This window comes from Mesoplodon bidens (assembly GCF_964165515.1).
Source record: "Mesoplodon bidens genome assembly, chromosome: 3".
NCBI lineage: Eukaryota > Metazoa > Chordata > Mammalia > Artiodactyla > Ziphiidae > Mesoplodon > Mesoplodon bidens.
The window spans coordinates 105,242,153-105,266,815 of NC_138178.1; the positions used below are offsets into that span (position 1 = coordinate 105,242,153).

Sequence of the window (24,663 nt, forward strand, 5' to 3'; positions counted from 1 at the left end):
ATGCATGTACAGTGGAATATTACTTGGCCATTAAAAAGAATGAAATTCTGCCATTTGCAGCAGTGTGGATGGACCTAGAGAATATTATGATTAGTGAAATAAGTTAGAAGACAAATACTATATGACATTTATATGTGGAATCTAAAGAATAGTACAAATGTATGTATATGGAAAGTAGAAACACACTCACAGATACAGAAAACAAACTAGTGGTTACCAAAGGAGAGAGGGAAGCTGGGGGTGGCATTTAAGGGTATGTGATTCAGAGGTACAAACTACTGTGTATAAAATAGATAAGCAACAAGGATATACTGTACAGCACAGGGAATTATAGCCGTTATCTTGTAATAACTTTTAATGGAATATAATCTGTAAAATACTGAATCACTATGCAGTATACCTAAAACAAATATAATAATGTAAATCAACTATACTTCAATAAAAAGACATAAATAAAAAAATCTAAAAGCAAAAACAAATAAATGAAAATGTATCTAATTAAATCTGATTTTTCTATAAAAAAATAAGCAGAAAAAAATCTTAGGGCCCATGATCCTTTTAAACAACAAACAGTATTAAGCGCTGTGGTAGAGAAGATCTGGCAGCTTAGCAAAACCAATTTTCTTTTCTTCCAGGGGACATAGGTGAACTCCACTGGCCAGTCTACCTTGAGGGTAGGTGTGACTCTGTCACTGTTGCAGGAAATGTGATATGAATGAAATGCTGTGAGCCTCTTCCAGAGCTGGGCTGTAAACTCCCATGCCTGACCATCTAGTTTCTTCCCTTTCCAGGATTTGACACAGATGAACAGAGGGAACTTGGAAGCATCTTTAGGGAACTGAGACTGTGTCTCATAATCTTGGGCTGACCATGTAATTTATTACCCAACTGGGACACTTGAGAGTGGAAGGGGGCACTGCTCAGCAGGAATACTCACTTTGGACTGTGCCTGAGCAAGAAATAGACCGCGCCTGAGCAAGAAATATACTTCTATTGTGCTAGCCACGAAATGCTAAAGTTGATCTGTTAGAATTGTCAGGGTTATCTTAACTAACAAGTGCCAACTTACTTAAGCCAGCCTTTTTCTAACATGGAATGTTTTAAAAAATAAAATTGTTTTACTAATGATAAATTTTAAATAGTGAATAAATTAAAAACAGAAAGAAGAAAAATGTCAGCCTTAATCTCACCATCCAACTGACCACTGTTAACGGATGTATTTCCATCCAAATTTTTTACATGTGTATTTTTTTTTTTTTTTTTTTTTTTTTTTTTTTTTTGCGGTACGCGGGCCTCTCACTGTTGTGGCCTCTCCCGTTGCAGAGCACAGGCTCCGGACGCTCAGGCTCAGCGGCCATGGCTCACGGGCCCAGCCGCTCCGCGGCATGTGGAATCTTCCCGGACCGGGGCACGAACCCGTGTCCCCTGCATCGGCAGGCGGACTCTCAACCACTGCGCCACCAGGGAAGCCCTACATGTGTATTTTTAATAGATGTGATTACAGTATATTCAGTTTTGAATCCTATAGTTCATTCAACAAACATTTTCCTCATCTTATTAAAAAATCTATTAGCGAAGATCATTTTAGAATCTCTTCATATTTAATAAACAGGCATTTAAGTTATCTAAATCATATATAAATGTTGTAGAAAAATTAGATAAGTGGATGTGCAGGAAGAAAGAAAGGCCTAAAAGGAAAATGTATGTATAAACAAAAATTGACTGCAGTATATGCTGCTCTTAACCTGCTTTTGACTTAAATCTAATGAACATTCTTTCATGTGGCAATTGTAATTCTATATCATGACTTTAAAGTTTCCATAGTGTTCAAAGCTATGAAACTTCTAAAAAGCAAAACCCCAGTTAGTGTTGGACTACTTAGTATTTCTAAGATTTGACTTGTGTAACTTTTTTAGGCATTACCTTCTCCACTTTTCTCGGTGTGGTTGATGGTTAGTTACATCAGGCACCTTTTTTCCTTTTTTTTTTTTTTAAAGATATTTGTGTACAAGGTGTGATAGTGCATTTTCTCAATGTCCATTCTGCATCTCATTATTATCATTTTTGTCAATCCTTCTCAATTACATAAACAAAAATTATTAATATTTTAATTTGCATTAATTAGTGAGCTTTCACTTTTCCCCAAGTGTTTATTCAGTATTTTTATGATTTGCCTATTAATGTTCTTAGCCTAGTTAACTTTCTTTTGTTTTCTCAGCTTAGTTTTTTTTTTTTTTTTACGGTACACGGGCCTCTCACTGTTGTGGCCTCTCCCGTTGCGGAGCACAGGCTCCGAACGTGCAGGCCCAGCGGCCATGGCTCACGGGCCCAGCCGCTCCGTGGCATGTGGGATCTACCCGGACCGGGGCACGAACCCGTGTCCCCTGCATTGGCACGCGGACTCTCAACCACTGCGCCACCAGGGAAGCCCCTCAACTTAGTTTTTGTTCTTTTGTTTTTCTAGCCTAGTTTTCTAGAGCGGTGGATAATGTAGATGGTAATGGCTACATAATATATAATGTGAATGTGCCATATTTTACCATGTCCCTATTTTGGACATTAATACTGATTCTAATTTGAGATCTATGATTAAATAATGGTCTGATGAACATTGATATGAATAACCCCCATAAACACACACACACACACTCTTTAGCTCTTATGTAGGTTAAAGTCGTAGAAATAAAAATCACTAGATCAAAGAGAGAAATAATGTAAATATATCTAGATATCATTTTAAGGAAACACATACCATTAAGGGCAGTCCTGGGTTCATGATGCTACAGTCATCATAAGGTAATAGTTTTTCTTCCTAATGTATCTCGTACTATGGCAAGTGCTTCTATCAGGTGTAAGGGGGAAGTGTGACCCATCAGACACTGTCCCTCAAGGCCACACACCCTTGCCTGCGGTGGTGGATCTGCCGCTGGCTCAGGCTTACACCGTGGGGTTCCATGGAGCTCTTCATGGCTGACTTTCTGGGCTCTCTACATTCCTTTTGTATGACGGCTTCTCCTAAGAGTGTCATCATTTACTGCTGTGACCTGAAGTTGTCCCTTGGCTCATGCCCATCTTACCGTTCTCTTGCTCTCCTCCATGCATGTATTCAGCTCTTTTGTCATCTGTGCTCTGCCAGCTCCAGGGAAGACTTGGCAGATGGATGTAGGGACTGTCTTGTGTAAAAAATAAGTTTTTATTTGCTTTTCACCTTAGTTTTCAATGTGCTGAGTTCTGCTTTTCACATTCATGCTATTTGGTTTTCTTTTCAGTGAAATTCCTTCTATTTACGACGTTGATCTCACTTTATTCAGTGTCTGTCCAGTTATCGTGAATTGGTTGTGTTCTGTCACATCCAATGCACTGGTGGTGGTGTTTGAGGGATACAGGACATCTGGGTCACAGTGAACTGTGTTACCCTCTAAACGTGGCATTTCGTGGATTTGTGGACTGAGGTTCATGCCTCCACATGTAATATAACTAAAGATCAGGCTGTTCTGGTTGCCTCTTTCCTTCTTCCCTCCCTCCCCTCCAGACATGGACTCCACAGAGCACAGATTGGAAACCCCAGGACCTGTGGGTCACCAAGCCTCTTCCAATTTCACGTTGCCCTTGTGGAATCAAACAAGATCATGCCTGTGAAACTCTAATGTGCAATCCAGCTAAAATACAGAGAATTTAATTATTTTCAAGACAAGATTTCTTCCAGATTCCAAATACAGGTCCATCTGTGTCAAACTGAACTTCGAGTGGAAGGAGAGGAACCAGCAGAATTTAGAGGAAATTTCTCATCACTGTACGTTTCCCAATGGCAGAGACAGAGCCTGTTATGTGCTGGTACAGAGAGAGGTCAACATTTGATCTACTGATGGATGGCAAAGTGGTACTTTCCCACCCAGCAGCCCTGGGTCCCTCTGGCTCACAAGGCTGCCATAATCTGGTTGTCAGCAGGGAGAGTCAGGGGTCCAAGGCCAGGCCAGGCTGAAAAGGGCTTAGGCTGCTGAGTGACTACACAGGCCTTGGAGGTGGCTGAGCCCCTGGGGGATGCTGGGTTGGATCCAGGGCCTGAACTGGCCCCACCCAGGTGGGAGATGGGTACTGGCTCCTCTGATAAGCAGCAGGTATTGGCTGGCAAGTGAGGTTTGGAGGGGACAGGCAAAGGAGGAGAAGTCACGTGGGGCCCTGGGAGCTCTGTTAGGGAGGTGAGAGGGAGGCTGGCTCAAAACAGCATGAGGTGGAAGGGAAAGGAGCTGGTGGCCAGGGCACTCAGATAGAAAACAGGGGCTGGTGTGGGACGGTAGGGAGCAAGGTTGACTGAGTCCCGTGTTGGGCCCAGGGCAGAGTGGGAAGATGGGACCCCAGTGAGGCTGAGGGCCATCATGGGAACATCTCAGTCTCCTAAGCTCTAGACGGTCCTGGTTACGGGAGAAGCCTGCCCTCACTGGAGAGAGAGGCCCTGGAAACAGGAAACTGAGTGTCCATGGCATGACCCCCTGACCTCCTAGGTCCCCGGAGTTATTCTCCTTCCTCTGACCTGTTCTTTGCTCTGCCAAATTGAAGAGGGGTTGGTGACAGTGGTTGGCTTAGAGAAGGTAAGAAATTTCTAAGGCCCAGAGAGGACCATTTTGGGGGAGAGAAGATGGTCGTTTTTAATGGACCTCACTTTAGACTCAGACCTGGCAGAAGGCTAAGCACCAAAGAGGCATGATTGAGAAATCAGTGAGACTCTATACAGACAGCATGGGATTTAGGGAGGAGTGAGGGCTGGGGAGAAAGGGGGAAGCAAACCCCAGAACTGACAGTAGAGGGCATCCTGGAGCAGTGTGGTTGCATACTGAGGTGGTTCAATGAGTAAATAGGAATTCAGTCGTAATCACTCTAGAGATCCATTTATTGTGGCCCTGTGATCCCACTGCTAACCCCTATGGGATTCTTGCCGCTGCCCCAGAATGATGGTCAGCAGAGAAAAAGGTCAGTCTCAAGCTGCTGTTCGAGGCGCTTCATTGTTCTCTTTATCCAGGGCAGGAAGTGTGAGACCTTGGTGAAGACTCCTGGAGATGTCCCGTTTTTTCTTCCATAGGAGAAAATACCCTGGACCACGTTTCTGCACACGAGGGGCCCGCCGGAGTCACCCTGTGGGTAGAGAAAGGAAGGGCTGAGTGGGCCTCCTTCTGGTCCTGTCTTCCCTGCCACCCCAGGCTGGGTGGTCTCTGTCAGGGGCTGTGAGGAAGATCTGGGCCAGAGGAGGCCTGGTCACCTCCCTCGCTCCTGGGGTCCAACCTGCCTCTGACTGTTCTTTGCAGCTCGACTCAGGTCTACCTTTCTGTCAGTCCTCATGGAAACTCTGGTGATAACGCAGCTATGGGATGACTGATCCTTTCTCACCCCCAACCCTGATCCACTCAGGGGAGAGAATTAAATTTTGGATTAGTGGACCTGGCTGACCAAGCTCTCAGGCTGAGGATGAGGATATGGCCTGTCCCCTACCCAGACCTCCCCAAGATCCTCTCCCCGGGGCCTGTGTGCTTAGATGCGAGGAACCTGACCTTGAAGGCAGCCTTCACCTTCCTCGGGTCCCCCACGCAAATCTGGGTGGCCTGGCTGTAATAGCCTGGGAAGAGGGATTTGCACACTGGATCCTCTTGCACCGTCAGCTCTGCCTCCTGCAGGGTGGTGGTTTGAGTGCCCACGGCCACCTGCCCCCAGCCGGCCACACTGCACGCCTTTCCTGGCTTCACCGGGACCTTGCCCCTGGGCAGGCTGAGGGGCCTCACAGCTGCAGTCCCCTTGGCTTTTCTCTCCAGCTGAGGGAAAGAGGCAAGAGTCCTGCTCAGCCAAAGGCCTCTGGGCTTGGGTGCCATGATGAGGCTGCACTGACCACCACCCTCACCTGAGCCACTGGGACTGGTCAGGCAGCCAGATGGGAGGGAGGAAAGGGACAGGTGGTAGTGGAGGGGAAACGATCTGTCCTCAAGAGGGCAGGAGGAGTGGGGAGGTTTCCTTGCCTGCAGTAACATGATGTCATTGGAGTAGTTCTTAGGATTGTAGTCTGGGTGGGGGACGGCTCGTCTCACTGGGATCATCTGCTGGGTCCTCTCCTGTTTCTTGATGTTGTGGGCCCCCAGGGTGACGTTGATTAAACTGCACAGAGAGCAGAGCAGGAGTGTGGGGCCTCTGTGCCCTGTGCTTCTCAATGACATGAAGGCAGGGGACCTGGGAGCTTTCTCAGGCAATATGGAGAAATTACTCTGAGTTTGGATTTTGACTCTGTGCACGCTTTCATCCTCCACTGATGCTCTATCTGACCCATGTGGGCCCTCGCTTCTCAACCTTGCCTCTTGCTCTCACCTCTGACCTCAAAACTTACCTGCCCCATTTCTCAGCTTTTCGTCACCCTAGTGCGGCTCTTAAGATGGCTTGTTTGATGAGGTCTTGTGGTCCTGAGTTACCACGATCTCAGGGTGAGGGAGGGGTTCCCCTGGGTTCAGCCCCAGGGGAGGGGCCGGGGTCCCTGTTCGGGGTCTCAGGAGGGGTAGGCTGGCTACTGCCCCTCACCTTCCTCTGCAGTGAGCAGCCGTCAGAACAAAGTTCTTTTGCACGAGGACACCGCCGCACCTCTTCCAACTCTCCTTAACCAGAAACTGAACAAACACCATGTAGGGGCGGGAGTGGGGCTTGGCCTCATGGCCCCCGATGATCTCCTCTGAAAGAAAAGGCTGGAAGATGGGGTGATGGGAGAGGTGTGGTCAGGATGGAGGCTCAGGGAGGTGGCGGTCAGGGAGGTTGACAGCGCCTTGCAGACACCGGGGGAGGGTCCCCCAGGTTCTCATTGCAGCAGGATAACCTTTTCTGAACCTCAAGCCTCAGAATCTCCCTCTGAGAAAGGGGTCAGTCAGTGCTTGTTCTCCAGGTCCTGCATCAGACACATGTGCAGAGGGGGGTGGGTCTGCCTTCCCGATGGTGGAGGCCCAGAGAATCGTGGACGGGACTCCCTGATGAGCCCTCACTCCCGCTGAGTCTCTGGGACCCCTCTAAGCCTCTGCTAACATCTTGATTTGTGCCATTTTCTAATAATTACCTATGAGCTTATGGAATTGGATTTTCTAAAATCCTCAGGTCCTTGGGCCTAACACAACCTCGGATCTCAGTAAATGTGTTTTGGCTGCAAGAGTGAATAGCCTCCAATTAGCTTTAGGCTGAGGTTTGGTGGGGATAGTGCTGGTGGAATTCAAGGCCATAGGGATGGGGGGAGGGCACTGCCAAAGACAGTGGGGCAGCCGAGGGCCTGGGAGGTCGAGGAGATGGGGCAGAAAATGAGCTGTTTGGGTCCTGGGGCAGAGTCAAGTCGCCCAGAGAGCTTTGGGTGTCATCTAGCCACTTCTGATCAATCACCCCCTGGGTTCCCCTCCTGGGCAGGAGTGAGGGGTGGAGGGCACTGAGAAATTTCATTGGTTCTTAAGCTGGGTCCACTGACAATTCCTATACAAAGTGGGTTCACTTGAGCTGCCTATTCCTGGGTTGAAGTGAGGGATTTTAATTACCTGTGTTTTGTAGCTTCACATCCTCTGCCAAATACGCAACCCACTTTCCCTGCTGGTGAGAGAGAGGCTAAGACCCACTCTTCCTTTCTGCCATCCATCCTCGCTGAGTGTCTATGCAGCATCGAAATTGTTAGTCTGGGTTTGGGATGGGAGCTGGGGTTGAGAAAGCTGAGCTGGGCAGAAGGGTCAGGACTACAGTAGGTTTAGTGAGATGGGCTCTGGCCTCAAGAATGGGGATTGTCACTCACCAGTCCCAGCCCGGTGGGCAGAAGAAAGGCCATTAGGAGCAGGAGAGGCTGCATCTTCCCCGAAGTTTGGCCCAGGTTGGAGCTGCTGGTGTTTCTTCCTTCCGGACACAAAACACAGGGGAAGGAAGGAGGGCAGGCTCAGTGCACACACAGACCTCCCAGACTTGTGCTCCCCCCACCCCCGAGCCGGGTGTCAGCATGCAACGTGGTCATCCACATTCTCTGCCGTGGGTTAAGTGAGAACGACACTGTCACCACACTTGTACTCCCACCACTGAGTCACAAAACAAGAAGAAAGAACAAGGAAGTGAAGGCTGTGGTTCAGCCAGCACAGGGGCTGGGTCCCAGAAGCCCCTCAGTGACTGAATCAAGAATATCTTCATTTTTCGACTCTTGGTTCTTTTTCGATTCTGGTGAAATCCTGAATAATTACACAATAGGCTAGGTCCTATTGTGTAATATGAGAGACACAGCTCCTGCCCTCGAGAGGCTGGCTGTCAGCTGGAGTAGACCTAGAATCTGTGGGTAGAGAATAAGATGGCAAGGACTATGGTAAGGGGGGTCTGCTTGGTGCCATTGTGAGGTAGAGGCTGGACTTGGTTTAGGAGCAGATAGACCTGGACACACCCAGGTACCCCACACAGCAACCCCATTTCTTATGTTGCCACCATCCCAGCCTCATATTTTTGAAGTGTTTAGAATTGCTTCTTTAAATGTAAACATTCTCCAACAAAGAGAGATTTTCCTTTTTTTTTTTTTTGGTGTTTTTTTGTTTTTGTGTGTTTTTTAAAAAATTAATTAATTAATTATTTTTGGCTGTGTTGGGTCTTCATTGCTGCATGCAGGCTTTCTCTAGTTGTGGCGAGCAGGGGCTACTCTTCGTTGCGGTGTGCAGGCTTCTCATTGCAGTGGCTTCTCTTGTTGCAGAGCAGGGGCTCTAGGCACGTGGGCTTCAGTAGTTGCGGCTCACAGGCTCTAGAGTGCAGGCTCAGTAGTTGTGGTGCACAGGCTTAGTTGCTCTGCAGCATGTGGGATCTTCCCGGGCCAGGGCTCGAACCCGTGTCCCCTGCATTGGCAGGTGGATTCTTAACCACTGTGCCACCGGGTAAGTCCAAGAGAGCTTTTCTTATCCCACAATCTTGAACAAAATTCCTAGACTTGATATTCACTTGACCAAAACAAACCATCACTGGGCCTATTGGAAGTGAGTGACTGATTGGGTTGTGCTGAAGTATTTAGCACCCCTCGAGCTGAGATGGGGGCTGTCCCACTCAAATCAGGGTGCCTGTGAGTGAGGAGAGGCTTCCTCTATAGAAATGCTGCTTACTGGTGTGCACTGAAGAGGAAATGGATGCTGGTCATCCTAATAATTACTACCCACTAAGTATTCTCTGTCCAGAGAACCAGGTCTCTGATGGCCCTGGGCATAGTAATCCTAAACATTTGCAGATGATCCCACCACTCTCACCAGTATGAGGACAGAAGGAAGAGTGATGGCGGGGAAGGCATGAGGAGTTCTCTACAACCCAACCCCAAGTCAGTTGAAGAAACAGCATTCTATGGACCTATAGAAAAAGAGAGGAAGGAAACATGCTTAAGCATGAATGATGATTATCTTGGGATGGTGGAATTCTTGGTAATTTTAATTTTCTTATATGTTCTGTATTTAATTGTCTTTCTATGATGAATATGTTAGTTTCTATGATGAATATGTTAGTTTCTATGATGAATATGTTATGATGAATATATGTTACTTTTATACCCAAAACACATTTTGCCAGAGATGAAGCTCACTCACCATGCAAACATTCAGCCAACCAGTTCTTCTCTTCAGCCCAGCTGTCTCTAAGCTGCATGTTTTAAAAATGAGGTTGCTTTTCTGAATATGTTCTTATATTAAAAATTCAGGGGCTTCCCTGGTGGCGCAGTGGTTGAGAGTCTGCCTGCCGATGTAAGGGACACGGGTTCGTGCCCCGGTCTGGGAAGATCCCACATGTCGCAGAATGACTGGGCCTGTGAGCCATGGCCACTGAGCCTGTGCGTCCGGAGCCTGTGCTCCACACCGGGAGAGGCCACAACAGTGAGAGGCCCGCGTACCGCAAAAAAAAAAAAAAAAAAGATGGAAGAGCGCCTTCAAGTTCACTTGGGGCTGAGGGAGGATGTGCCGTCAGGACACAAGAGGTTGCACAGGGTCCTGGGCTCAGGACTCCAGGACAGAGCTGGGACAGGTACTTGAGCTAGGCCTGGGAATACTGAAGCCCCTCCTGAAACTCTCTCAGCCTTCAGAGCTCTGGCTGCTCTGATGTGGAGAGGGAACTCTGCATGGGGAGCATTACACATTTCTAAAGCCTCCCCACATTTCTGTTTCTGGGGTTGAGAAGTGCCCCCCTCAACCCCAGAGCTTCTCAGGTGGTCCTCCTTCCAAATCTGGATTCTCCTATGTTGCCACATTGGCACTGGGATAGGGTGGGGCAGGGGAGTGGGTGTGGGTTAGGAGGACGGCATATGGATGCGATAAGAGGGTCCTCGAGGGGAGGGTCGTGTTCTCCTGAGGAGGTGTCTCCCTTTTCTGATGGAGCCCATGGTCAGCCTGGCAGGGGGAGCTGGCACTGGGGACGAGGGAATGGAGGGAGCTGGCTGTCAGTGCAGCAGGAATTTTTTTTTTCTTTCTTTCTTTTTTTTTTTTTTTTTGCGGTACACGGGCCTCTCACTGCTGTGGCCTCTCCCGTTGTGGAGCACAGGCTCCGGACGTGCAGTCTCAGCGGCCATGGCTCATGGGCCCAGTCGCTACGTGGCATGTGGGATCTTCCCGGACCGGAGCACGAGCCCATGTCCCCTGCATCGACAGGCGGATTCTCAACCACTGCACCACCAGGGAAGCCCTGCAGCAGGAATTTTTATTCTAGAGCTGGAAGGGTGGGTGGTGTGTTGGAGGGGGAAGCCCATAACAGATCATAAATGTGAACGGATGGTTGCCAGACACAGTAGGTGCCTAACGAATGTGTTTGAATGAATAAAATAGGAATCAATGATTTTTGCTCAAGAGATGAAAGTTTATTAAGTTCCAGGCAGTCCCCCCTTCACCCCCTTTTGGCCCAGTGCCATTCTGACCTCTACCCCAGAGGAGATGGAGGGATCCATCCCAGGGGCACGTTAGTCTAGTCCCTGCAGTTTATAGTAGCTCATTGTTTTTTGGATCCAGTACAGAAAGCTCGAGGCTCTGGTGTAGACATTTGGAGGTGTCCCATTCTCTTCTCCAAAGGAGACAATGCCCTGGGCCATGCCATTACACACAGGGGGGCCCCCAGAGACGCCCTGTGGGCAGAGAGAGGAAGGGCTGAGCCGGACCTTCTTCAGGTGTGGTCCTCCGTGCCGCCCCAGGGTGGATGGTCTCTGCTGGGGGCCCTGGCTGATATCAGGGGCTGTTGGTCCTGAGGATTCAGCCTGGCCTTGACAATCTCCCCTTCTCCTCCCCAAGGAAGCCTCTGCCCATATGTGGTGGTGGGACAGTCTCCATGCCCCCAGGGAAACAGGTCAGAGACTGTATAGGAGAAAAGGCTGGGGACACAGGAATATGATTAGTTCCCACTGCCCCAGACCCTCACAGCTTGTCTGTGCCCAGGGCTTTGCATGGATAATGCTTGGGATCTCACCAAAAAAGGACCCTTCCTCCTTCTTGGGTTCCCTACATATCTGGGTAGTGGTGTTGTAATCCTTGTAGCGAGAGATGCATTCCTCATCCCTTTGGACTTCAAGGTCTACCTCCTGCAGTCTCTCTGCCACTGGATTGTTCATGCCCAGGTGCCCCCAGCTGGCCACACTGCACACCATCCCTGGCTTCACCAGCTCCCTCCTCCAGGGCAGCCTGATGGGGCTCACAGCCGCGGTCAGGTAGGCCTTCCTCCTCAGCTGAAGGCAGAGGAAAGGCATTCTAACCTACTTTTGGCCCACAGAGGCCTATGGGACAGTTATGGGGTTGCATTCCTCACTGCCCTGGGACAACTGAAGGGGTCGTACCAGAAGGAGGGACAGGAATGAGGTCATGGGGGATTCAAAACCCTGGGATGAAAGTGTGCAAGAACCAGTGCGGCCACGTGCCCTACCTGCAGTAACATGATAGCGTTGACCCACTTATTATGATCATAGCGTGGGTGGGGGATGGCTCTTCTCACTGGGATGACCTGCTGGGTCCTCTCCTGCTGGTAGATGTTGTGGTCCCTCAGGGTGACGTTGATTGAGCTGCACCGAGAGCAGAGAGGGAGGTGGAGTCACAGGAGATACAGCCCAGGAGCCATGAGGAAAGAGCACAGCTTGGGACAGGGCGGGACTGGAGGGGAGAAAGTTCTAGGTATGGGACCTGGGGCTGAGCATCTCCGTGCTGCCTGCTTCCTGGCAGCCCGGGCTGGGTGCAAGTTCCTGGAGTCCACTTAGGGTGTTCAGTCCTGCACAGAGCTTGACTGTCTCTAAGGAAAACCAGGAATTTCTCACATCTGCACTCTGGACTCCAGGGTGCAACCTCGGCTTCCTTCCATCCCACCTTTGATCAGTCCCTTCTCTCCACGGGCCACTCGCATTGACTTGTTCCTCTCTCCCCAAAGCTCACCTGTCCTCTGAAGAGCTCTCCTATGTTACTTTGTGGCCCAGGTCTGCAGCCCCTGAGAAGAGGGTTCCCTGTGAGGGGTCTACAGAGGGGTGGGGGCCCAGGTGCTGCTCCTCACCTTCCCCAGCAGTGAGCTGCTGTCAGCACGAAGTCCTCATGCACAAGGAGACCCCCACAGATGAAACTTTTCTCTGAAACATGGTACTCAAGAAATGCCATGTAGGGATGAGAGTGAGGCTTGGCCTCATGGCTCCGATGATTTTGCCTGAAAGAAGGATTGCAGTCTGCCCGCTGTGCTCATGGAGCCAAAGCCTGGAGAGGGGAGATGGGAGCAGATTTGCTGGTCTTTGAGGGAATTTGACCAGAGTTCAGAAAGTTCCTAGAGATGGACCAGGGCCAGGATATGTATGAGTGTAGCATCTGAGCAGGGTTGCTCCAGTGCAGGATGGGACTGGACCTCTGATGGTGAGGACAGTCACTTACCTGCCTCCCCACTGGGGGACAGAAGGAGGGCCAGCAGGAGCATCTCTCCAGGAAGGCTGCCGAGATCTGAGTCGCCGCTGCTTCCTTCTGGTCCTTTAACCCCGAGGGTCCCCTCTGGTGTTGTGACCTTTATCAAATGAGGTTTTTCTGAAAGTCTCACAGCTCTGTCTGATCAAGTCCTGAGGTCTGAGTGGAACATGAACTGTCAGTCACCACGGAAGGACCCCATAGCTCTCAACTCAGCGCCACCACAGCAGCAGAAAACAAGAAAGGCAGCTCCAAGTAGGGGTAGTTGGAGATGTTGTATCAGCCAATAGCAGGTCCCTGAGCCCTAGCAACCTGGGTCTCATGATGATAGATTCAAGAATATCTATAGACCCCACCTCCCAGCAGGAGGAGTGTTGCTGTCATGTAAGGAGAGCGTGTGGGATGGGAGATACACAACGGCAGTCATAGCAAAGCAGAGTCTGCCACATTGCTTTAGGGGTCTGGAGAGTTAGTCAGAGCCATTGAAACCACTGATCCGTCTAAGCCTAGGTCAGTGTCTTTGGATAGGTTGGGGTCTGCTCTGTCCAACCCACGTGCAAAGTTTGCCTGTCCCCAGAGTTACTCTTTTTAATGAATTACTGATACCACATTAAGTGAGAATGGATGCTAGGCAGCCAAAGCAGAATTCCCACACCACTATCCAGAGAATTGCATTCTGATGTCCCTGTACTATTTGCTCAACAAATTATCCTGATCATGTCCCCATAATGGAAAAGAAGGAGAGAGTCATGGAATTGAAAATATTGTTGGTTCTAAATATCTTGATCCCAAGTCTCTTAAAAAGCAACAAAACCTTAAAGAAACAAAGCACACTCAGTAGGGATTCTGGCAGGGGAGCCACAGTAAATGAGAGTGTGGTGTCCAAGCCAAGCCTACGTGGGGTGGGAATGTGCCCACTCCAGGCCTCTCTCCTGTGTGGACACACTCCCTACATGGGCTCGGACACCCTGCACTGGGCAGCCTGGATGAGTAATTAGAATACATGTGAGGCAGGGAGAGGATGCCCAAGTCTGTTGAAGAAGGTGTTCAAACAGGGACTGGCTATTAGGTGGTATCGGAGCTCAAGGGAGATTTAAAGGCCTTCATGGAGTCGGGGCGGTAGAGGGGTGGGGAGTCGGGCGGGATGTGTCAGAGCAGGATAAATAGGGTGAGTTGGGCATTGGTATGAAGGGGCTGCCTGACGTGGATCACCAGAGCCTGGGTGGGGGGATCAGGGGAGGCACTTGGAGAAGATGAGTGAGAGATCTGTTATATAAATCTCTGTGGGATTAATCAAATAAGTCAACATATGAAGCTAATGAGCCAGGTTTCTCACTGTCTGAGGATTAGATGGTATTGGTGGCATCAATGTTAATTCCCTGGGTTTGATCGTAGGACTGTGGTTATGTAAGAATGTCCTTGTTTGTAGGGATTACACTCTAAAGTATTTGAGAAGTTGATGGAGCATCATGTCAGTAACTTTACTCGCAAATGGGTCTGGAAGACAAAAGTTTTGTTTTTTTTTTTTTGCGGTACGCGGGCCTCTCACTGTTGTGGCCTCTCCTGTTGCGGAGCACAGGCTCCAGACGCGCAGGCTCAGTGGCCATGGCTCATGGGCCCAGCCGCTCCGCGACATGTGGGATCTTCCCGGACCGGGGCACAAACCCGTGTCCCCTGCATCGGCAGGCGGACTCTCAACCACTGCGCCACCAGGGAAGCCCGAAGACAAAAGTTTTTGTATTGCAGTGGCAACTTTTCTATAAGCTGGAGATTATTTCAAAATTAAAAGGAAATCTGTATCTTTCATATATACAAATAATAACCACTTTGAAGATATAATTGGGAAGAAAATCTGTTATAGTAGCAGCAAAAGAAGATGAGGGGCTTAGGAAAACCTTAACCAGAATTGTGAAAAACCTATTTGTGCAAAATGTTAAAGAACTTCTGAAAAACACAAAAACAGACTTTAGAAACAGCAAGATATTCTTAGTTCTCACATATGACAGATCTACACCAAAAAGGTACTGATTCTCCCAAAGCTAATATATAAATGTGATTATAAAAATAATATATATGGGATGGGGAGGGTGGGAGGGAGGGAGACGCAGGAGGGAAGGGATGTGGGAACAGATGTATATGTATGACTGATTCACTTTGTTATAAAGCAGAACCTAATAAAAAATATATATATAAAATAAAAAAAATAATTAAAAAATTAAAAAATCATAGGTATATTGGGAATTCCCTGGCAGCCCAGTGGTTAGGACTCTGCACTTTCATTGCCGAGGGCCCAGGTTCAATCCCCGGTTGGGGAACTAAGATCCCACAAGCCACATGGCGTGGCCAATAAATAAATAAATAAATAAATAAATAAATAAATAAATAAAAATAATATATATGATGTGATTTTTAAAAAACACACCCAATTTTTTCACTTGGTGTTACACAAGGTCTAGATTGTTTCTAAAATTTGTGTGGAAAATAAGCATGAAAGAATCACTAGGGAAATTGTTAAAAAGAAAAAGGAATAGTACAGCAGAGGGTTAGCCTATCAGATCTTAAGAACGCCTATAAAAATTCTTTCAGAAAAACAACGTGGTGTTGTATCATGAACAGAGAGAGAGACTAGTGAAACACAATGGAATAATTCAGAAACATTCACAAGTATATATGGAAATGAAGTTTATAATAAAGTAGCAATTCAAATCATAAGGGAAAAGATGGACTTTTAATAAATGATTTAGGAACAACTGGATAGTCATTTGTAAAGAGATTACATTGGAGCAGTATCTTACGGAAACCACCAGAATAAAGTCCAAATAGGTTAGATATTTGTATACTGAAATACACAAAATAAAACCATATATTGCCTAGAAATAAACATAGGTAAAGTCCTTTAGAAAATGAGAGTGGAGAAAGCCTTTCTAGCAATGACTCTAAATTCATACACTTTAAAAGAAAGACTGATAAATAAGTTATGATGTGAAAAAATAAATTTTAAAGTTTGTATATCAAAGAAGAGTGTAAGAAAATTCAAATTACATGCAGCAAACTTGTAAAGAATTATTGCAACCTATGTCACAATTAAGGAGCTAATCTAATATTCAAAGACCTCTAAATCCAGAAGAAACAGACCAAAAACCTGAGAGAATGGACAAAAGACCTGAGCGTTTACAGTAAAATAAATGTAAAAAATAATAAAGTCTCAACTTCACTCTTATTCAGATAAATAGAAATAAGAAAAGGAAAAAAAAGAAAATAATTATTCTACTCTATCTCATCTCTCAGATGGCCAGAAGTTCTAAAGTTAAACAGCATATACCATGGGTAAGGCTTTTTTTAAATTGGTGTTGCAGGATACATCTTTTTTCCCCCCATAAGTTTACTTTCCTCCTATCCATGTCTTTATATTTAAGATGTTTCTCATTAAACAGCACAAAGTTGAGTCTTGCATTTTTATCCAGACTAACAATCTGTGTCCTTTGGAGTATTTAATCTAGTTACATTTAATGCAGCTACTGACAGGGTTGGATTGAAAAATATCGTATTGCTATTTGATTTCTATTAATGTGATTTATTCTTTGTTCTTTTGCCCTACTTTTCCTGCTATATTTTGTTGTATCTCATTTTGTCTTCTTTATTGGCTTTTAGTTATATATCTATATATTATTTTAGCTATTACTCTAGGATTACAATATGCCTCCTTCGCATATTACAGGCAACCTTGAATTCATGCTATACCATTTCATATATGAACATTGTAATGATACATTTTCATTTGTCTTCCTTCTCACCCTTTGAGTTCTTTTTGTCATACATTTCACCACTATATGCCATAAATACTAAAGCATTTTTTGCCTTGAAGTCAATAATCCATGTAAGAAATTGATATAAATACTTTTCCACTTAGTCACTTTTTAAAAATTAGAGTATAGTTGATTTACAATATTATATTAGTTTCAGGTGTCTGTATTTTTACAGTTTATACTGACTCTAAAGTTATTATAAAATATTGGTTATATTCCCTTGTTGTACATTACATACTTGTATCTTATTTATTTTATGCCTAGTCATTTGTTCCTCTTAGTCTCCTTCCTCTATCTTCTTTCTCCCATTACCCTCTCCCCTCTGGTAACCAGTAGCTTTTTTCTCTGTATCTATGAGTCTGTTTGTGTTTTATTACATTCGTTCATTTGTTTTATATTTTAGATTCCACGTGTAAGTGAAAATGTACAGTATTTGTCTTTATCTGATTTATTTCACTAAACATAATACCCTCCAGGTCCATCCATGTTGTTGCAAATGGTAAATTTCATTGTTTATTTTATGGCTGAGTATATTCTCTTGTGCATATGTATATGCCACATCTTCTCTATGCATTCATCTGTGGATGGACACTGAGATTGATTCCATAGCTTGGCTTCTGTGAACATTGGTATAACTTTTTGACCTAGTTTTTTTGTTTTCTTCAGATATATACCCAGGAGTGGAATTGCTGAATCACATGGTAGTTCTATTTTTAGGTATTTGAGGAACCTCAGTACTGTTTTCTATAGTGGCTATACCAATTTATATTCCCACCAACAGGATACCAGTTTTTTCTTTTCAACACATCCTTGCTAACATTTGTTATTTCTTGTCTTTTTTGACAATAACCATTCTGAAGTGTGAGGTGATATCTCACTGTGATTTTGATTTGCATTTACCTGATGATTAGTGATGTTGAACATCTTTTCATGTATCTGTTGGCCATTTGCATGTCTTCTTTGGAAAAATGTCTATTCAGATGACTGCCCATTAAAAACCTTTTTTAATTGAAGTATAGTTGATTTACAATGTTGTGTTAATTTCTGCTGCACATCAAAGTGATTCAGTTATACATATATATATTCTTTTCATATTCTTTTCCATTATGATTTGTCACAGGATATTGAATATAGTTCCCTGTGCCTTGCCTATTTTTCAATTGGGTTTTTTTTTTATAATGAGTTGTGTGAGTTATTTATATATTTTAGATATTAATTGCTTATCAGACATATTACTTGCAAATACTTTCTCTTATTCAGTAGGTTGCCTTTTGGTTTTGTTGATGGTTTCCTTTGCTGTGCAAAAGCTTTTAAGTTTAATTAGGTCCCATTTGTTTCTTTTTGCTTTTGTTTCCCTTGCCTGAGGAGAAATATCCAAAAACCCCCAATATATTGCTGAGACCTATGCCAAAGAGTGCACTGCCTATGTTTTCTTCTGAGAATTTAATGGTTTAAGGTCTTTAATAAATTTTGAGCTTATTTTTGTATATGGTGTGAGAAAATGTTCTAATTTTACTCTTTCACATGTAGCTGTCCAGTTTTCCCAACACCACTTTTTTTTTTTTTTTTTTTTTTTTTTTTTCTGTACGTGGGCCTCTCACTGTCGCGGCCTCTCCCGTTGCGGAGCACAGGCTCCGGACGCGCAGGCCCAACGGCCATGGCTCACGGGCCCAACCGCTCCGCGGCACGTGGGATCCTCCCAGACCGGGGCACGAACCCGTGTCCCCTGCATCGGCAGGCGGACTCTCAACCACTGCGCCACCAGGGAAGCCCCCAACACCACTTATTGAAGAGACTTTTCTCCACTGTATTTTTTTTTTTTTTTTTTTTGTGGTACGCGGGCCTCTCACTGTTGTGGCCTCTCCCGTTGTGGAGCACAGGCTCCAGACGCTCAGGCTCAGCGGCCATGGCCCACGGGCCCAGCCACTCCGCGGCATGTGGGATCCTCCCGGACCGGGGCACGAACCCGTGTTCCCTGCATCGGCAGGCAGACTCCCAACCACCGCGCCACCAGGGAAGCCCTTCTCCATTGTATTATCTTGCCTTCTTTGTGGTATATTTATTGACCTTATGTACATGTGTTCATTTCTGGGCTCTCTATTCTGTTCCATTAATCTTTGTGTCTGTTTTTGTGCCAATTTCATACTGTTTTGATTATGGTAGCTTTATGGTACAGTATGAAGTCAGGGAGGATGATACCTCCAGCTTTGTTCTTTTTCCTCAGCATTTCTTTGGCTACTTGGGGTCCTTTGTTTTTGCATATGAATTTTAGGATCATTTGTTCTAGTTCTGAAAAATGGCATGGGTATTTTTATAGGGATTGCATTAAATCTGTAGATTGCTTTGGGTCATAACTCATTTTAATAATATTAATTCTTTCAATCCCTGAACATGTGATAACTTTCCATTTATTTGTTCAACTTCCTTCAATCAATGTTTTATAGTTTTCAGAGTATAGATATTTCACCTTTTTGAGTAAATTTATTCATAGGTATTTTATTTATTTTGATGGGTTGTAATTGGGATTTTTTTCTTTCTATTTCTGAGATTTCATTACTAGTGTATAAAAAAACAACAGATTTCCATATATTCATCTTGTATCCTGCAACTTTACTGAATTCATTTATTACTTCTAATAGTTTTTTTTTTTGGTGGAGTTTGAGTTTTCTATATATAATATTATGTAATCTGCAAATAGTGACAATTTTACTTCTTTCATTCCTATTTGGATGCTTTTATTTCTTTTTCTTGTCTGATTGTTGTGGCTAGGACTTCCAATACTATGTTAAATAGAAATTGTGAGTGTGGGCTTTTTTGTCTTGTTCCTAATCTTAGAGGAAAAGCTTTCAGCTTTTCACTGTTGAATATGATGTTAGCTGTGGGTTTGTCATAAATGGCCTTTATTATGTTGAGACATGTTCACTCTATACCAACTTTGTTGAGAGTTTTTATCATGAATCGATGTTGAATTTTGTCAAATGCTTTATCTGCGTCTATTGAGATGATCATATGATTTTATTCTTTGTTTTGTTAATGTGGTGTAGGATTGATTGTATTGCAGATAAGGAACCATCCATCTGTCCCTTGAATAAATCCCACTTGATCTTGGTGTATGATCCTTTTTTTTTTTTTTTTTTGTGGTACGCGGGCCTCTCACTGTTGTGGCCTCTCCCGTTGCGGAGCACAGGCTCCGGATGCGCAGGCTCAGCGGCCATGGCTCACGGGCCCAGCCGCTCCGCGGCATGTGGGATCTTCCCGGACCGGGGCACGAACCCGTGTCCCCTGCATCGGCAGGCAGGCTCTCAACCACTGCGCCACCAGGGAAGCCCTGTATGATCCTTTTAATGTATTGTTGAAGTTGGTTTGTTAATATTTTATTGAGAATTTTTGCATTTATGTAGGTCAGGGATTTTCCTTTTTTGTATTTTCTTCCTTCCTTCCTTCCTCCCTCCCTCCCTCCCTCTCTCCCTTCCTTCCTTCCTTCTCTCTCTTTCTTTTCTTCTTTCTTTCTTTCTCTCTCTCTCTCTTTCTTTCTCTTTCTTTCTTTCTTTCTTCTTTTGTATTTGTCTGGTTTCAGTATCAGAGTAATGTTATACTCATGGAATGTTCATGAGTGTTCCCTCTTCATTATTTTGGAATAGTTGAGAAGGATAGGTGTTAACTCTTTAAATATTTGGTAGAATTCCCTTGTCAAGCTGTCTGGTCCCAGACTTCTGTTTACTGGGAGATTTTTGATTTCTGAATCAATTTCAATTCTAGTTATTAGCCTGTTCAGATGATCTATTTCTTCCTGATTCAGTCTTGGAAGATTGTATGTCTCTAGGAATTCATCCATTTCTTCTAGGTTGTCCAATTTGTTGGCATATAACTTTTTTGCAGTATTCTCTTATGATTGTTTGTATTTCTGTGGTATCAGTTGTAGCTTCACCTATTTCATTTCTTATTTTATTTATTTGGGTTCTCTCCCTTTTTTTCTTAAAAAAAAGAAAAAAAAAACACGGGCAGTTTTCAGTATGCTGCCTTGGTGCGGGGACTGGGAACAAGTCTGTGCACTCTTCAAGAGTGGAGTCTAGGGAGAGCCCTCCAGTAGGCCCAATGATTTTTAAACCAGCTAATGGGTCTCACTTTTTCAGTGTCAGACCCCAGGGCTGGGGTGCCTAATATGAGGCTCAAACCCCCTCTCTTCACAGTGAAGATCCCTGAGTCTGTGACATCCCCTCATTTTATGGGTCATCACTAGGGATAAAGGTCTTGCCTAGATATCATCTCCTCCTCTTCCCAGACTCCCTGTGTGTGCATATGTGTGCTTTGATAACATTGGTTGTAGAAGAGCTATTCTGCTAGTCTTCAGGTTATTCTCAGCAAGAGTTGCTCTATATGTAGTTGTAGTTTTGATGTGTTCTTGGGGGCAGGTGAGCTCGGGGTCTTCCTACTTCACCATCTTGAGTCCATATTTTACACTTTTATTTTTCCCTTCCTGCTTACAAATGGGGGGATCATCTCCTTTCAGCCTGGAGACTTCTTTTAGTATTTCTTGCAGTGCAGGTCTGATGGCAACAAATTCTCTTACCTTTGTTTTTCTGAAAATGTCTTTATTTTGTCTTCATTTTTGAACAATATTTTCACTGGACATAGAATTCTAGGTTGAATTCCAGAAATATGTTGCCTATTTTTTCTTTCAATCATTTAAAATGTTATTTCCCTGCCTTCTGACTTCCATTATTTCTGACAAGAAGCTTGTTGTGATTCTTGTTTCCCCTCAAGTAATGTAACTTATTTTCCCCTCTGCCTATGGTCAACTGTTTCTCTTTATCTTTGATTTTCATTAATTTGACTATTACAGGCTTAGATGTGATTTTCTTTGTCTTACCTGATTAACACAGGTTCATTGAGCCTCTTGACTCTGAGTAAGAAACGTAGTCTAGCAATATGCCTCTGGAAAGAAAGGAAACTTTTGCTGAACTTTTTTCATAGTGAAATGTGTTTGTTGGCCAAAAGGGTATTGTGTGGGATACCAAGACAGGAAATAAACCCTGGAAGTTCTGCAAGTCCACAGTGAGTGCTATTGGCAGAAGTATGGTCATGGGCAGGGAAGGCAGAGCCATCCCTGTTCCAATGCACATTCCCAAGAGAAATTAGCAAAAACTTGCATCCCTTTAGGTCTCTCGACCCAGAGCTGGCTTGGCAGTTCTCTCTCCAACCACACTGGGACCTGAGTCTTCTTGTGGGTCTGGAGGGCAGGAGGGGTGATGGGAGAGGGTCTTGGTGAGTAGAGGCATTTCGTTAGAGGTCATTGTGGAGATGTTTTACTGCATTTCATTTTTTATTTCCATTACAGAGATCTTTAAGCAAGGCAAGAATTGTTTCCTTGAAGGTGGGGGACAGAGGATACTTCTAAGGACAAGAAGATTTGAAGGAATCAGCATGTTTCAGGTACTTACCTGCCTCCATCCAAGTGTGCCCATGAGCAGACAGACCAGCTCACCAGGAAGGTGTTTTGAATACTTGTCAGAGAATGGCTGCCACGGGAGCCCAGAGGCTTGCTCTCCGGGGAGGTAGGTGTCTGATCAGAGGCTCATGTCTTGTCCAGGGATGCCAGGAAGTCATCACAAGGGCAGGGGTTAGAAAACATGGAAGGCTTCTTGCTGGCTTGGTTGTCAGGGAGCCTGGCTCAGTCCAGGCTCTATCCTAACTCTTTGGTGCCTCCAGTAGGTCACTACCCCCTTCTGGGACTTTGTCTCCCTCATCTCTCAAAGGAGAATGAGGGTCTACAACAAAGATTCTTATACCTGTTTTAAATCATAAAACCATTTCCTCAAAATAAATGTAATACTTGAGATGAACATGTATGTGGCTGGGCAACTTTTTAAAATGCTGTGTTTTTTTGTTTCTATATTTTCCTTTTTGTCTTTTTCAATCAAGGAGCCAGGTCCTTAGTATGTTTTAGGGTTTTTTTCAGCTCTAAATCAGAAGCTGTGTGACATCACTGCTCTTCCTTTGTAAAAGTTCCCAGGTCATTAGGAGATTACGCTGCTGCATGCTTTGTGCACAAAAATGGGAAACGGCATGCTTTTGAGGGTTACGTGATCCCAGCGTATTGACCCCATGCCGCAGAGGAGCATGGTGTGTTTTGGGGGCAGGATGGCACCATCACAGAGCTAGAACTGACGCTCACCTCCCAAGCAGTGCTGCATAGCAGTGCAAGACCTTGGATAGATGGCTGCTAGGAGTGTCTGGCGAGGTGAGCCCAGCACAGGGAGATCCTTGCTCAGCAAAAAATCACATACTCTACATGTGGCCTCCAAGCCTTTCCTTTCTAAGTCTGAAAAGTCTAGGTCGTCTTGGACTGTATGGATGCAGCAGTAACCATGATGGCCTAAAGAGCAGAGACGCTTCTCCATTTGTCCAGACCACATGGGCCTCCCTGATTCCAGTTTCATCTGCACAGGCAGGAGCTTGCAGTCATGACAGGGATCATGTTTTTCGTCCATCCAACAGGCTGAGCGTGTAGACTCAGATTCTAATTGCCTTCAAACAAATACTTCATATGGGTTTTCCTACCATCTGAATGTGTGCAATGACATTCCTACCTGCTACTTTTAGAGTAAAAGAAATAAGGCTGCCCTCGTTCATTCTTCCTCCCTCCCTGCTACCCTCTCCCCTAGGGGACAAGGATGCTCCAATGAGCAGAGTGGGATCTTCACATCTAGAAAACAAATGACTTGTTCTAGAGTCTCATGTAATAGCACTTCTACAGAGTGTAACCAGCAATAAAAACAAACACAAATGCTTTATCCCTGTGGACTTCCCACAGGGATAAAGAGATCTAGGCCCCTCAGGTGGAATCATGTCAAGGTGGGAAGGGAGATTAAAGATTCAGATGAAAGTCAACACTGTCAGTTCCACCTGCGCTCAGATGATAGAACCTGTGTTACCGAGTCCACGTGCGCTCTGCTTGCTGCATGATGGGCCAATAAATCAGAGACGAGGTATTGAGGCAAGGTATAGGACTTAATTCGCAAAGCTGGCAGACCGGGAAGATGGCCGACTAAAGTCTCAAAACTAAACATCTTATCTTGGTTTGGATGCCAGTTTCTTTTATAGAATAGAGATGGGAGAGGAGATGAGGAAGTAAGGTAAAAAGGCCATAAGATTGGCAAATGTCCCCTGGAATGACCAGCCTTTGGGAGGGGATGTGCTAATTTCTTCTTTCTTTTTTTTTTAAAAAAATAAATAAATAATTTATTTATTTATTTTCATTCATTCATTCATTTTTGGCTGCATTGGGTCTTTGTTGCTGCACGCAGGCTTTCTCTAGTTGCAGCGAACAGGGGCTACTCTTTGTTGTGGTGCATGTGCTTCTCATTGCGGTGGCTTCTCTTGTTGTGGAGCATGGGCTCTAGGTGCACGGGCTTCAGTAGTTGTGGCTTGCAGGCTCTAGAGCGCAGGGTCAGTAGTTGTGGTGCACAGGCTTAGTTGCTCCGCGGCATGTGAGATCTTCCTGGACCAGGGCTTGAACCCGTGTCTCCTGCATTGGCAGGCGGATTCTTAACCACTGTGCCACCAGGGAAGTCGAATTTCTTCTTTCTTGCAGCCATCCAAAGGTGGACGGGGTCAGGATGTTTCCCTGAACAAAGGCACTTTCGTTTAACATTCAGGCAGAGAGGCAGGGTTCCCTGAGGCAGGCCATTGTGAATAGACAGTATCCTTTTAGTGAACAAAAGCAGCGGAAAGCAAAGGTTAAAGTAAAAGAAGCAGATCCAACATGCAGTCAGATTTGGCTCTTCACTGTTATACCTGTCTTATGTCCACTGTACAACCCCAATGTCTGGCACTTAGTAGGTGCTCAATCAGTCCGTGTGTTGATTGATGAAAAACATTGTGCTTTTCAGTCCTGCTAAAGACAGGGGCCCTTTCTAACTCAAAAGGTCCCAGGGGACCAGCAGGGAATCTCAGCCTAG

The 24,663-nt window shown here is 45.3% G+C and overlaps 2 protein-coding genes across 2 annotated transcripts; both read right to left on the reverse strand.

Moving 5' to 3' along the window:
- Positions 1–4,864: 4,864 nt before the first annotated feature.
- On the reverse strand, positions 4,865–7,934 carry LOC308615133 (granzyme H-like). Its single transcript, XM_081230242.1, has 5 exons — positions 7,787–7,934; positions 6,553–6,713; positions 6,003–6,138; positions 5,544–5,801; positions 4,865–5,130 (listed from the first exon to the last, which is right to left on the reverse strand). The coding sequence occupies exons 1-5, from the start codon at positions 7,838–7,840 to the stop codon at positions 4,954–4,956; spliced, it is 786 nt and encodes a 261-aa protein (XP_081086368.1). The 5' UTR covers positions 7,841–7,934; the 3' UTR covers positions 4,865–4,953.
- A 2,289-nt stretch (positions 7,935–10,223) lies between these two features.
- LOC308614067 (mast cell protease 3-like) lies at positions 10,224–21,981 on the reverse strand (the record flags this gene model as incomplete). Its single annotated transcript, XM_081228278.1, is given in 9 exon segments — positions 10,224–10,395; positions 10,992–11,101; positions 11,440–11,472; positions 11,477–11,695; positions 11,890–12,025; positions 12,505–12,637; positions 12,640–12,651; positions 12,870–12,996; positions 21,904–21,981. Coding segments are annotated over 9 exon segments (1,020 nt in total).
- Between the last annotated feature and the right edge of the window lie 2,682 nt (positions 21,982–24,663).

Bases quoted from the DNA above. Each gene is read 5' to 3' on its own strand.
- LOC308615133 (XM_081230242.1), bottom strand. From the start codon at position 7,840: ATGCAGCCTCTCCTGCTCCTAATGGCCTTTCTTCTGCCCACCGGGCTG. The intron at 6,714-7,786 runs GTGAGTGACAAT...CCCATCTTCCAG, and splicing joins TGCCCACCGGGCTGGGACTG to CCTTTTCTTTCAGAGGAGAT. The intron at 6,139-6,552 runs GTGAGGGGCAGT...CTCTCTGTGCAG, and splicing joins GCTGCTCACTGCAGAGGAAG to TTTAATCAACGTCACCCTGG.